This window comes from Lithobates pipiens, unplaced genomic scaffold (genome assembly GCF_037356315.1).
Source record: "Lithobates pipiens isolate NorthernLeopardFrog02 unplaced genomic scaffold, aLitPip1_a1.2 Scaffold_16, whole genome shotgun sequence".
Taxonomy (NCBI): Eukaryota; Metazoa; Chordata; class Amphibia; order Anura; family Ranidae; genus Lithobates; species Lithobates pipiens.
The window spans coordinates 67,673,063-67,685,850 of NW_027507748.1; the positions used below are offsets into that span (position 1 = coordinate 67,673,063).

Consider the following 12,788-nt stretch of genomic DNA (forward strand, 5'->3'; position numbering starts at 1 on the left):
CAGCCTCAGCTTGATTCATCCAGGCCACAGCCCCTGTAAGTTTGGTCCCACCACCTAAACTTAATCGTAGAGGTGTGGGTTTGATGGTGGCAAAGGAATAAATCATCAAACGGATCCACCCCATGTGAAAGTGTCCTTATCAGTTATATTGTTTCCATTTATCCTGAAGACTACAGAACCCTTCTATGTTATAGAGAAGAGGGGAGGGGAAGGTTGCTGTAGTCCTGTGCTTGGCTCTCAATGCTGCTCCTTTATAGATATTGTATGGTGAGTAAACATTGTCATCCCAGAACTGTCAGGATCACCAGGTGAAAATGAGGGGGGAAACAAAGCTTGGAAAAAAACGAAAAAAAACTTTTAATTCTCTGGTTAACTGTGCTTTTAAAAATCAAAAAATACCTCCGCCATAAAAACTGTGGGAAGCTAATTAGATTAGAGTTCTTTGAATCTTCTGCTGACTGCCTTTTTCTTTTTCTTTCTTTTTTTTTTTTTTTTTTTGGTGTTATTTAGCCTCCAAACACTGATCAGTGCTGTTGATAACTTATACGTCAAGCTCTTAGATTTCGGTCCATCCTCCTCTCAATTCCTGGCTGAGCACTTGTCTCTGATGATACCGAGGGATGAGAAATGGGAGAAGATGCGCCAAGCTCTCCCTGGACAGGTACTGGAAGGGCTGCGCTTTCTAACACCTTGCTCTGTTCATGTAATCTTTCTGTGAACTTGGAGGTTAGGTGGATTGTGAGATTTCATTAAAACAAATGAGGTGCTGAAATGGCTTTGTAATTGTGTTTTGACAGTTCTGTTCTTTTTACAGTGGTCAAGCAAGCCGCTTTTGGAAGGGCGATTGAGTATGAATTCGGAGACATCTGGGACAGATCTTAAATCATTTCAAAAGACTTGGCTTCCCCAGCACTTGTGTACAGGTGCAATAATGAGCAAAATGGCTTTCCGTATCCTGGAGAACAACGCACTGAGGAAAGATGGGGAGATTGAAGTGAGGATCACTATAACCGGTAATGGAGAATAACCTCTTCTATGGCCATTAAAGACACAAAATATAACTCTTCTATATAAGAATCTTGTCATTCTATAAAGTGGGTGCAGTACAGAGGAAGGGAATGCATAAGGGCTTTTAAAATTTGTGTTTTGTTTTCCTAGTAGGACACTGACAGCAGTTAGAACCCATGCCAGATATTAACCCCTTTAAAGTGATATTAACGGCAATTTGTTTTTTAAAAACAAAACTAACAAACATGTCATACTTTACCTCCTTGGCCGCTGAGTGCCTTCAGAGCCGCTTGCTATGGGGGCACCTGTGCAGGCTGTTTTCTGTGCATCTGCTCTGCATGTTCATTCACATACCCCCACCCCCTCTGTCCTCATTGGCTCACTTACTGTGATTGACAGCAGCTGTCTCAGCCAATGAGGAGGAAGAGTCCGTGAAGAGCAGAGGCTTTTGTGCACATCACTGGATTGTGATGGGGGGCTCAGGTAAGTATTGGGGGGGGGGGGCTGCAGAGAGTTTTTTTACCTTCATGCATAAAATGCAGAAAGGGTAAAAAAAAAAACCTTGAGCTTAGAGCCACTTTAAAAAAAGTTCTAACTCTATCACTTTCTGTTTTAATATGTTTATTGAGGTTTTTTTGGGGGGGGGGGGGTAAACAAGAGAAATATAACAAGCTTGTTGATCACCCATGCCGGGGCTAGAGACATGTAAAAATTACCAATGATCAATATCGTTCACAATTATCCTATAACATAGGATGGTATCAAAAAATGACTACTGCATAAAGAGCCCTGTCCCCAAATTCGTTGCCGGAGGGGAGGCTCTTCTCCAGCAACCCCCCTCCATATGAGGCAAAAGTAGGAGTCAGAATAGTGAGAAACCAGAAAAAAAAGCGAGAAGAGCAAGAAGGCAGAGAGAAGGGGGTCATAGATAGGAGAAGGGGGAAAGGGAACGGGAGATCTCGGACGTGGGCGCCTCACAGAAGGGCGTCAGACAAGGCCCAAACAGGATGCTTGAAGTGTGGGAAACTCGTAAGAGATCCATGGTTCCCAGATTTTGAGAAATTTGGCATGTGAATCATTCACAATACTGGACGTTCGCTCCTGTAGTAACATAGTGGTCATATGTGTCCTCACTCCTTGGAAATCTACTCGTTGGGTCTTCCAGGCTTGGCCTATAGTTTGTTTATCCACTATAAAGAGGTAAGTGGCCAGCTTATGCTGAGGAGCGAACAAACCAGGTATTGGACAATGTAATAGGGCTAGCCTAGCATCCCTTTGAACTGTTAAATGGAAAAGTGTCTGCAGGAGGCCAAAAACCCTAGACCAGAACCCCACCAGTCTTTGGCAGGACCACCTGGTGTGTATGACATCACCCTGCTGTTCACAGTTGCAAAAGCATCTATCAGTACTTCCTGGGAAGGCCTGAGCTGTGCGGGCTGGGACCCAGTACCATCAGAATAGGACCTTATTTGCTGCTTCTAGGGTGTTTGTATTAAATGAGCATTTGGCTACCATTCTCCAGGCCTTACTCCAGTCTTCCAGGTCTATGGGAGCCTGGAGGTCCCTTTCCCATTGGGTCATATAAGAGAGGGGTGCTGATGAGGGACGTCTATTCAAGGATGCATAAATAGTGAGTCCGGGAGACCCAGGGGCGTGCTGGCATGCGTATCCAAAAAAAGTCTTTTGAAATGGGTAAGTGGACGTGTGGCACAAGGCAGTAATCCAATGTTTTAATTGAAGGAAATGATCATGCTTTCTAGCCGGTGCGTTGTGTGTTTCTCGGATGGTCTCCCAGGAGGGAAAGGAGCGGCAGAAAAGAAGTTGGACCCATGGGTAGCCATGCGAAAGCCACCAAGAGAATGCCTGAGGTTCCTCAAGGCCTAGGGGGGGTGGGGGGGAAGGGAATTGTGACTGATAGGGAGTAGAGTTAAAAAGGAGGACATCAAGTTAGCAGAGAAGCGAACGGAGTCCCAAATCTGCAGACCATGCATGCAGCAGCACGGGGCTCAAAGAGGGGGGACGTAATTTGAGAGAGCCAGAGCAGGGCTTGAAACGAGGATGAGTTGCAGTTGGGCAATTCAAGTAACACACATAGAGGAACATCTGTGGTCGTGTGGAGCTTGGTCAACGGGGAAATCTGCACCGCTGCATAGTACTTGGAGACGTTGGGGACCCCCAGGCCGCCTTGTAGTCTATGGTTATAAAGAGTAGACCTAGGGACTCTAGGACATTTATGCAGATAAATTGGAGGATCCTGTTCTGCAAAAGTCGAAGAAAGAAAGCGGGCACTCTAACTGGCAGATTGTGAAAGTAATAAAGAGCTTTGGGCAGAAATGTCATTTTAGCTGCCGAGATCCTTCCTATCCAGCAGAGGGTGGGAAATTTCCATGAATGCATAAGGGTGGTCAAGGTATGCAACAAGGGGTAGTAGTTGGTGGAGAACAAAGAAGAGTAGGAAGTCGCTAGCTTGATGCCTAAATATTCAATTGAATGAGATGCCCAACGATACGGGAAATGTTCTTGAAGATGCTGCACCATATCCGAAGGGAGGTTGATGTTCAGTGCTGTGGTCTTGGAAGAGTTAATTTGAAGGCCGGAGATGGCTGAAAATCAGTCTAACACAAGTTGCAGGTTGGGAAGGGAGATGTGTGGGTTTGACAGAATCAGAAGCGCATTGTCTGCAAAACAATTGGCCTTTTACTGGGTTCCAGCATAAGGGACTCCCGAAATGTCAATGTTGGCCCTGATCACCGCCGCCAAGATAAAAAGAGCTGGGGACAGCCCTGCCTAGTACCCCGAAATATAGCAAATGAGTCAGATAAGAAGCCTGCAAATTTTACGGATGCTGACAGTGAGGAATAGAGGGCTTGGATCCACGATAAAAAATGTGCCCCAAGTCCCCACCGGGTCAGTACATATTGGAGGTAGTCCCAAGAAAGCGAATCGAACTCTTTGTAAATATCCAGAGAGAGCAAAAAGCCTGGGATTTTACGCTGGCGGAGGATATGGAGAAGGTGGATTACTTTGAGGACTTTATCCTCTGACTGACAACTAGCACAAAACCCACCTGATCCCTGTGAATGAGGACCTGAAGGTATTTGTTGACCCGTGTGCTTATAATTTTCCCCAAAACCTTCAGGTCAACATTCAACAGAGAAATAGGACAAAAAGATTGCGGATCAGTGGCCTCCTCAGCTGACTTGGAGATCATGGAAACGTGAGTCTTAAGTGAGTCTGGCGAGGGCCGTATGCCATCACGCCATGAGTTGAAATAAGAAGTCAGGTAGGGCGTTAGCAAGGGTGCAAATGTTTTGTAGTACAGACCGGTGAAGCCATCCGGGCTCGGGGCTTTGGACGGCCCAAGAGATTTGAGAGCTTGGGCAACCTCCCGCTCAGTGACCAGATTGCCACGGGCCTAACTCTCTCACTTTAACATTTAAAAAATATTGTATATGAATATTTTGTATTCTTGTATATAGCCAGCAAGCTAACCTCTCATTACTTTTGACATGTTGAATGAATTTAAATAGATGGCTCCATCTGAAGTTTGAGGCTGGGTTCCCATATGAGCCGCATGCAGGAGTCCAGTGCGTCCTGGTTCACTGTTTCAGGTCCGATTTCAGCCCGAATTTTGGGCTCAATTCGGATCTGAAACTGACCAAAAGATGCACCCGCTGTGGAGATCTGTGAACTGGCTCCATAGGGAGCTGTTGTGAATTGGATGCAAGGAACCCACACCCAATTTACAATGGTGTGAACCCAGCCTAAATTAGGCCCCTTTGATTAGATCAGCAGTTTAATCAGAGTGGATACAGACAACACCCACTCTGCTCTATGGGTGGCACGAGTGTAAATGGATGCCGCCAAACTATTTACACACGACTACCCTCTGATCTGCCTAGAATAGATAGATGGGGATGGATCCCATTCCATTTTTTTTTTATTTTTTTTTTTTTTTTTTTTTTACTGGACTGGATCGGATTGGAGGTTGACGTAAACAGACACAAGTCCATTTATACCATCCAGTCCTTAGGGGTGAATGGAGGGTCGTTTTTTCATGCTTTCATTTCAGTCTTGAAGTCCTTTTTTTTTTATTTTATTTTTATTTTTTTCTTTAAGCCGCGGCTGCCAAAACCTTCTCTCGATTTTAAGACGGAATGGCTGTTTAGAATAAAGCCAATTAGTGTCTATTAATTGGCCAGCTGGAACATCCTGGGAACATTGTGGATTGTTCCACCCACGCAGCAGCTAGACAGCTTTTCCAGTCGGCCCTCACTCCTTCCATCAGTTTGTCTAATAGATCTGAACGCTTCTGGCCCACGTCGCTCTGTTTGTGTCAACAGGTTAAGACTAGACCAGAAAGGAAATATATTTTTCATTCTTCATGTTGCTGTCCACACCCAATCCCTCAGTTGTCCGTTTCATCAGGATTTATCTTGCTTGTCTAAGTCATAGCATTAACACTTCTTTTGTATCTGTATCTTGATGAGTAACCTATTTATCACTTTAGGGTGGAGTGATGCAATGTTTTATCTCTGTCTGACTTAACTGCTGTCCAGATTCAAAGCAGAGACCTATCCCCCAACCCTCAGCCTTACTGCAATTAAAGTGGAACTTTAGCCTGGGTTTACACTTGTGCATTGCAGACACCGCATGTGATTCGCACACAGATTACCTGTGCACATCACATGTGATGTCTGTGCAATATGAATTTTGTATGATGCAGAACCCCCCCCCCCCTTTTTCCTGCACTTAAATCGCATTGCATGGGTTTTTACACCCATGCGGCAATCTTACTGCATTTTGCAAGCTGTTTTGGATGATGGTAATAGAACATTGACACGCAGCAGATCGCACAGACGCCGTGCGATTGCGGAGCTTATCACAAGGAACTGCTCAGTCCAGTCCCCAGTACATCATAGCTTGTGAGCTAGCTCTGAGGAAGAGGCTGGTCCTTGAAATAAGTTAGCCTATTGGATCTACCTTTTGTCCTATCGCAGGCTATGATATACTGTGGACTGGATGGAGCAGTTCTTTGTGGTAAGCTTTGATACGATTTTTACTTTGTCAGTATATAATACTTGCCACCTTTTACTGTAATAAGCTATGTTCTTAGGATAATGTACTAGGTTGATGCGCCCTCTGTTTTGTGGTCGTAATGTAGAAGGTATTCTTCTTGCTAAAGAACATTATTTTTTATTAAGTTGTCATGGGCAAAGTTATGCTTTAAAGTGGAGTTCCAGGCTGAAATTGAACCACCCTCTTTCCCCTATCTTTTTGGATATTGTTGTTGTGTTTTTAAAAAAAAAAATTTATTTGTTTTGTACCTTCCTTATTTTCTTTTGCAGCTTGACTTCTTTTATACCTTGCCGCAGCAAGATACACCACTTCCGTGTTTTGAATTGGCCCCCCTCCTCCCCCTTGCTGGCTTCTGGGACCTTTGTGTGTCCCAGAAGACGACGGGAACATTCCAAAAGCACAGTGCGACTCGCGCATGCGCAGTAGGAAACTGCAGGCTTTACTCCCGGTTTCCCTTACTTGCAATGCCAGTGCCTGCACCTGAAGCCAATAGATGAATTGGCTTGGGGTGCCGACATCGTGGGATCCTGGACAGGTAAGTGTCCTTATATTAAAAGTTAGTAGCTACAGTATTTGTAGCTGCTGACTTTTAATTATTTTATTTATTTTTTGTCAGACTCGAACTCTGCTTTAAATAGCTAAAGTGAAAGCTGAACTATAGTATCTAAATTTCTGGTGAGTTCTTTATATGTTCCTATGACAGTTGTAATGGGTAAAGGATGATGAAATGCAGTTTGGGTACCATATGCTTCTTTGAAGCCTAACTACAGCCATATGTAGGCCCCATTCACACCTGAGCATAGCGTTTTCAGGCAGCAAAATTGCGTGATTTTTACCACGATTTTGCTGCGTTTTTTTTTTTTTGCTGCGGTTTTTTTTTTGCTGCGGTTTTTTTTTTGCTGCGGTTTTTTTTTTGCTGCGGTTTTTTTTTGCCGCGTTTTTGTGCAGGGCAAAAGGTTACCAATGTAAAAAGAAGACAAAAAAGGGTCCAGAACTTGTTTGAGGTTCAGGCATTCGGCTTCAGGTGACTTCAGATGTAAACCATCTCCATTGAGAATAAGACCCCTTTCACACCACACCGCCCATAGCGTCGGCGGTAAAACGCCGCTATTTTTAGCAGGGCTTTACAGCCGGATTTGCTGCACTTTTGGGCGCTTTTACCCCCCACTAGCGGCCGAGAAAGGGTTAAAACCGCCAGCAATACGCCGCAATAGCTGCGTTTTTGCTGGCGGTATTACAGCGCTGCCCCAATGATTTCAATAGGGAACAGCGGTGGAGGAGTGGTAAACTCACCGCTCCAAAGAAGCTGCTTTTCCCTGATGTCCTGCCAGCGCACTGCTGTAGTGTGAAAGCCCTCGGGCTTTCACACTACAGACAATGGTGCAGCTTTTTTAGGGCGGATTGCAGGCGCTATTTCTAATGCTATAGCGCCTGCAAAACGCCCTGGTGTGAATGGGGTCTAATAGATTTTTTCCCCTTCAGCGTTTTGTAGCTTCAGGCTTCAAGCTACAAAACGCTGAGGTGTGAATGGGGCCTTAAAGCGTAGAAGAGTTTTTTTTTTTTTTTTTTTTTTTTTTCTTTTTTTTTTCTTTTTTCTTCTTCTTTGAAAGTGTTAATTATTTGATCAGTTACGCGTGCACACATTTAATTTAACCCCTTATTATCTGTGGTGTTCACCAGTTGCTGAAATGCTGTATAGCTTACAATGGTGTGATGAGCTTGATGGACCTCCAGCCAGCCTTACAGAGTGCTGCAACATGCTCCGCGCTATGGACATAACCCATGACAGAGTCGTAGAACTTGGTGACCATCTCCCTGGCCTCCTAGAACTCTTGTATACCAGGTAATCCTCTTATACATGATGGTTTATAGTTGGTAGAAGTTAGTCACTTTCAAATGGACTTTTGGTTCTGTAATTATGAAGATATTTCAAAGTTTAATTTTATGTGAAAGGCAGATGGTGATGAAGGCCCCTACCTTTGTTAAGGGATGGAGTTCTGGTTTGACATAGATGGGTTTTTTTTTTTCACGCATCTTGCGTACTAGTTGGCCTCTCTGTTCATCATGTGTTTACTTCACTGTACTCAAAAAAAAAAAAAAAAAAAAAAGTAAATTTTTCTTAAAAGAGAAGTAGGGCCAAAGCTATTTTGGTGCATGGAGCATCAGATCAGGTCCGCCTGACCGTTTTTCAGGCGGACCTGATCGGACAGCATGTGTGAAAGGGCCCTTTAAGGTTTAGGAAGACTGCTGAGTCATGACCTGTAGGGTGTGCCCTCCTTTGTGTGACCATTCATTTGGTTTGTGTTGGTAGTTTTCCTTTAGACCTCAATGTTCAAGTCACTCTGTTCTTGACATGTAACACAGTCCAAAAAGAGTAATTTTGTTATTCTTTACCTTTTTTCTTGTGTAAACCTGATGTTTCTTCACTGATTTTGGACCAAGACAACAAGATATGTAAAGGGGCCATCTATGTCAAACTGGAACAACCATCCCTGAACAGGCACGAGGGCCTTCAACACCAACTGTTTTTCACATAGAATGCTTTTGTGACATATATGTCCTGGTGATTTGACTATTTGCACCTTTAGCCATGTAGTATGAGAAATTAACACTTACACAGACTTCCTAACACAAAGCATGGGGTTATGTATTTAGAATAGGGAGGTTCCACACTTCCCATCCTCTATTAAGATGTCGGTGCTACCTTTGTGGATATATAATATTCTGGGGAGTCGTCTTCACACTCATTAAAACTGGAGAAGTGCCTTGGAGAAGCTATATGTCTTTAACCACTTAAGGGCGGCCATATACCAGTATACTGCTACATGGCGGCCCTGCTGCGCAGATTTATATATATATATATAATTTTTTTTTTCACTTCAACCTAGGGGCAGGCGCTGCTTCTGCTGTGGATCGCAGAAGGCGATCTGTGGGTGCGGGGCGCTGGATGTCCGCTGGTACCTGCCATTTGTTGGGCAGAGACACAGAATGGAGCTCTGCCTATGTAAACAAGGCAGTTCCATTCTAACAAAGTATATAAAGCAGGGAACACTTCACTTAGTAAAAGCACCTAACACAGTACACAACACTGGCTAGGCACACAGTTAACCGTTTGATTGCTCTAGATGCCCCTTCCCAGCCAGTGTCATTAGTACAGTGACCGTGCTTATTTTTTAGCACTGATCCCTGTATTCATGTCACTGGTTCCCACAAAGTGTAAAAAAAATGTCAGTGTTCGATTGTCCACCGCAATATCCCAGCCCCGCTAGAAGTCGCTGATTGCCACCATTACTAGTATAAAAAAAATTTGATTCGAATGCGATTCGGCACTGCGTCGCTTTAACTGACAATTGCGCGGTCGTGCGACGTGGCTCCCAAACAAAATTTTTTTCCCCACAAATAGAGCTTTCTTTTGGTAGTATTTGATCACCTCTGCGGTTTTTATTTTTTGCACTATAAACAAAAATAGAGCGACAATTTTGAAAAAAAAACGCATTATTTTTAACTTTTTGTTATAATAAATATCCCCCAAAAATATATAAAACATTTTTTTCCCTCAGTTTAGGCCGATACGTCTTCTTCTACATATTTTTGGTAAAAAAAATCGCAATAAGCGATTGATTGCTTTGCGCAAAAGTTATAGCGTTTACAAAATAGGGGATAGTTTTATGGCATTTTTATTAATAATTTTTTATAATTTTTTTTTTTTTACTAGTAATGGCGGCGATCAGCGATTTTTATTTTTTATTTTTTTTGTCATTTATACAGTAATCACGGCTATATAAATGCAGAGATTCCTGTGTAAATCACACTGGCAGTGAAGGGATTAACCAGTGGGTGGCAGTGTAGGGGTTAAGTGTTCCTAGGGGTGTGTTACTAACTGTGGGGGGGTTGGGCTTTAGTTTTTGTGAACACTGATCTCTGCTCCAATTACATGGAGCAGAGATCAGTGTCACTAGTTGCTAGGCAGAATGGAGAAATGCTGTTTAAAGCGGCATTTCTTCATTCGGCCGCTCCGTGAGACGATCGCGGGTATGCCCGCGACCGGACTCACGGGGGTCCCGACCAGCGCGGGAGTGCGCTGCCGGCGGCACGCTCCCAATGGCAGGGCGGAAAATGTAAAGGGAAGTACAGGTACGCCCATTTGCCTGCCCGTGCCATTCTGCCGACGTACATCGGCGTGCGCTGGTTGGCAAGTGGTTAAAGAAAGCTCTATTTGTGGGAAAAAAAGACACATTTTATTTGGGTACAGCGCTGTATGACCAATCAATTGTCAGTTAAAGTAACGCTGTGCAGTATCACAAAAATGACTTTCTTATGAAGTGTGGGGGGGGGGTAAAACTTTCAGAGGTTATGTGAATGTTGAATGTTATGAACTACTAGCTATACGGTGACCTGGATAAATGAAAACCTTCACAAACATGATGTTTAATGGTTTTACTGTATGAAACAGGCAGTTCTGATACACTGAGTATATGATTCATTTGTTATTTAATATTTTCTTCATAACATTTTTTCTTCTGGTTAACAGGTCATTAGAAAGTGGTACACTGTGGTCTCTGACCCTTCATAAACATATTCAATTGAGCAATCCTGGACAAGATGCACTGAAAGTGCTGGCTACAAGCACAGACAGGTCAGTTGTGAACTAGTTCTCTGGGTGCTTTTAAGACTTTAAGCAGTTGAAAACCGCTGCACTTTTTTTTTTTTTTTTTTTTCTTTTTTTAGTTACCTGCAAGGCAAAGGCATAATGTGCAAGTATGTATCTCATACTAGCAAATTATATGAAACTTACCTCAAAACAAAGCCTTCCAGCTATGCAGTGTCATTGCTGGACACAGCGTTTATCTTCACCCGGTCTTCCTTCCAGGCTCGTGGGTTTCCGGCTCTGTGACTGGCCGGAGCAGTGATGACTTCACTCTAGCGCATGCGTGCGGAAGCCGCCCGTCACGGCACAGGCGGCCGCTCCTTCAAAGCACATGTGCCAGTGTTGTCACTAGCTGAATGTACAATAAAGATCTCCTAAATGGCACATGTTTAGGAGATATTTACACTACCTATAGGTAAGCCTTATTATAGGCTTACCTATAGGTAAAACTTAAAAATGGAAGTTTACTTCTCTCTTTAAAGCTACTGTCACACTGAGGTGCTTTACAGGCGCTACATCGCTAAAAATGGAGCCTCTCCTGTCTGTCCAGTGTGAGAGCCCGAGTGCTTTCACACTGGAGCAGTGCGCTTGCAGGATGGTAAAAACAAGTCCTGCAAGCCGTATCTTTGCATCGCGGTAGGAGCGGTGTATACACTGCTCCTAAAGCTTTATTGTATTTTGTGTGCATCTCACCTTGTGTTGCAGCTATTTAATTTACTACATTGCCAATGCAGTTCTTTTCTTTGCCACTGCTCCTAAAGAGCCTCTGCCCATTGAAAACAATGGGGCAGTGCCGGCAAACTGCTGCTGCAGCAGTGCTTTGCGGGCAGTTTTAACCCTTTTGTGGCCACTAGCGAGGGTTAAAACCGCCCGCTAGCGGCCATATAGAGCTGATAAAACAACGGTAAAGTGACACTAAAAATAGCGCCGCTTTACCGCCGACACCTACCCCACTGTGAAAGTAGCCTTAAACCTAAATACAGCCAAAATAAACACAAAAATCATAACTTAGTCAGTAGGAGGTGACCCTTGTGCTCATGCCCATTCTGTTAAGTGAAATTAACCTCCACCAATGCCCACCCCCCAGACCAGCATAAACTTCTGGTGCAGAAGGGGTTAATAGAACTGTGGGGGCTGTCACAGGCCTCATCAAGTGTTCCCGACTGTGCCCTCTATTTCTGCCCAGCTGTTTTCATTCATGAATGAAATGCAATCTATGAATGGAGGATAGACAGATAGATTTTATATAACCTGTTTTATTCATAAAACCGTAGTAGGGCTTTGTGACTGGAGCAGATGGGCAGAAAGGGTGGCCATAGTTGGATGCTCTTGATGAGAACTTGTGACAGCTGCCACTGTTTAATCAATCCATACTGCATTGGAAGATTACGGTGGGTGGTAATGGGGGGCATACACAAAACAAGATTTCAACTAATAGAATTGGAGTCAGCACACAGGACACATCATAGTGACTTTAAGTTCTGTCCCTTGCGCTGATTTTTGTGGGGAGGGTTTCACTGCACAGGCTTTAATGTTAATACTAAGCTGTTTTGGGTAGTTGGCAGAAGTGTTATACCCTCTGCCAGGTTTTATTTGTGGTCTGTGTCTACACTGTGGACATTAACCCCCTCTATCCTTCCTAGTGAGCTTCAGGGACAGACATTGAGGGGAAATCCTAAATTTTCTGGAGTAGAAGAAACCTCTTCCAATGGGGACACTTGGTGACATCTAGCTAAGGTGGAATTCCCTTACTTTAGAAAGGTTTCCTCTAATTTCCTGATCTGTCTTTAGTAAACGAAAATCTCCCCAACTGGACACTGACAGCAAAAATGGAAAACAACAAACGCGGACATAAGTTTCAGCACTTTTTATCAATTTGTTTATCATTAGATACGTTTTTGTTGTTTGTCTTTCTATGGGGACACCAAAAACTGGTATATTATGTTAGTAATTTTGGCAAATGTTGGTTATCTGCTCTTGTACTCTTCTTATTGATTTGAATGTGTGTCTATACAGAGAGACACACTAAAGGGCCGTATATACTCTTTCAGTG

At 43.6% G+C, this 12,788-nt stretch overlaps 1 protein-coding gene across 1 annotated transcript in view; it reads left to right on the forward strand.

The window, feature by feature from the left end:
* The window catches only part of LTN1 (listerin E3 ubiquitin protein ligase 1), a 174,210-nt gene that overhangs the window by 74,834 nt on the left and 86,588 nt on the right, over positions 1-12,788 (forward strand). Inside the window, exons 15-18 of the mRNA XM_077480028.1 lie at positions 511-661; positions 815-1,013; positions 7,768-7,930; positions 10,619-10,723. Coding sequence (XP_077336154.1) covers positions 511-661; positions 815-1,013; positions 7,768-7,930; positions 10,619-10,723 — 618 coding nt within the window. The remainder of the gene's footprint in view (positions 1-510; positions 662-814; positions 1,014-7,767; positions 7,931-10,618; positions 10,724-12,788) is intronic.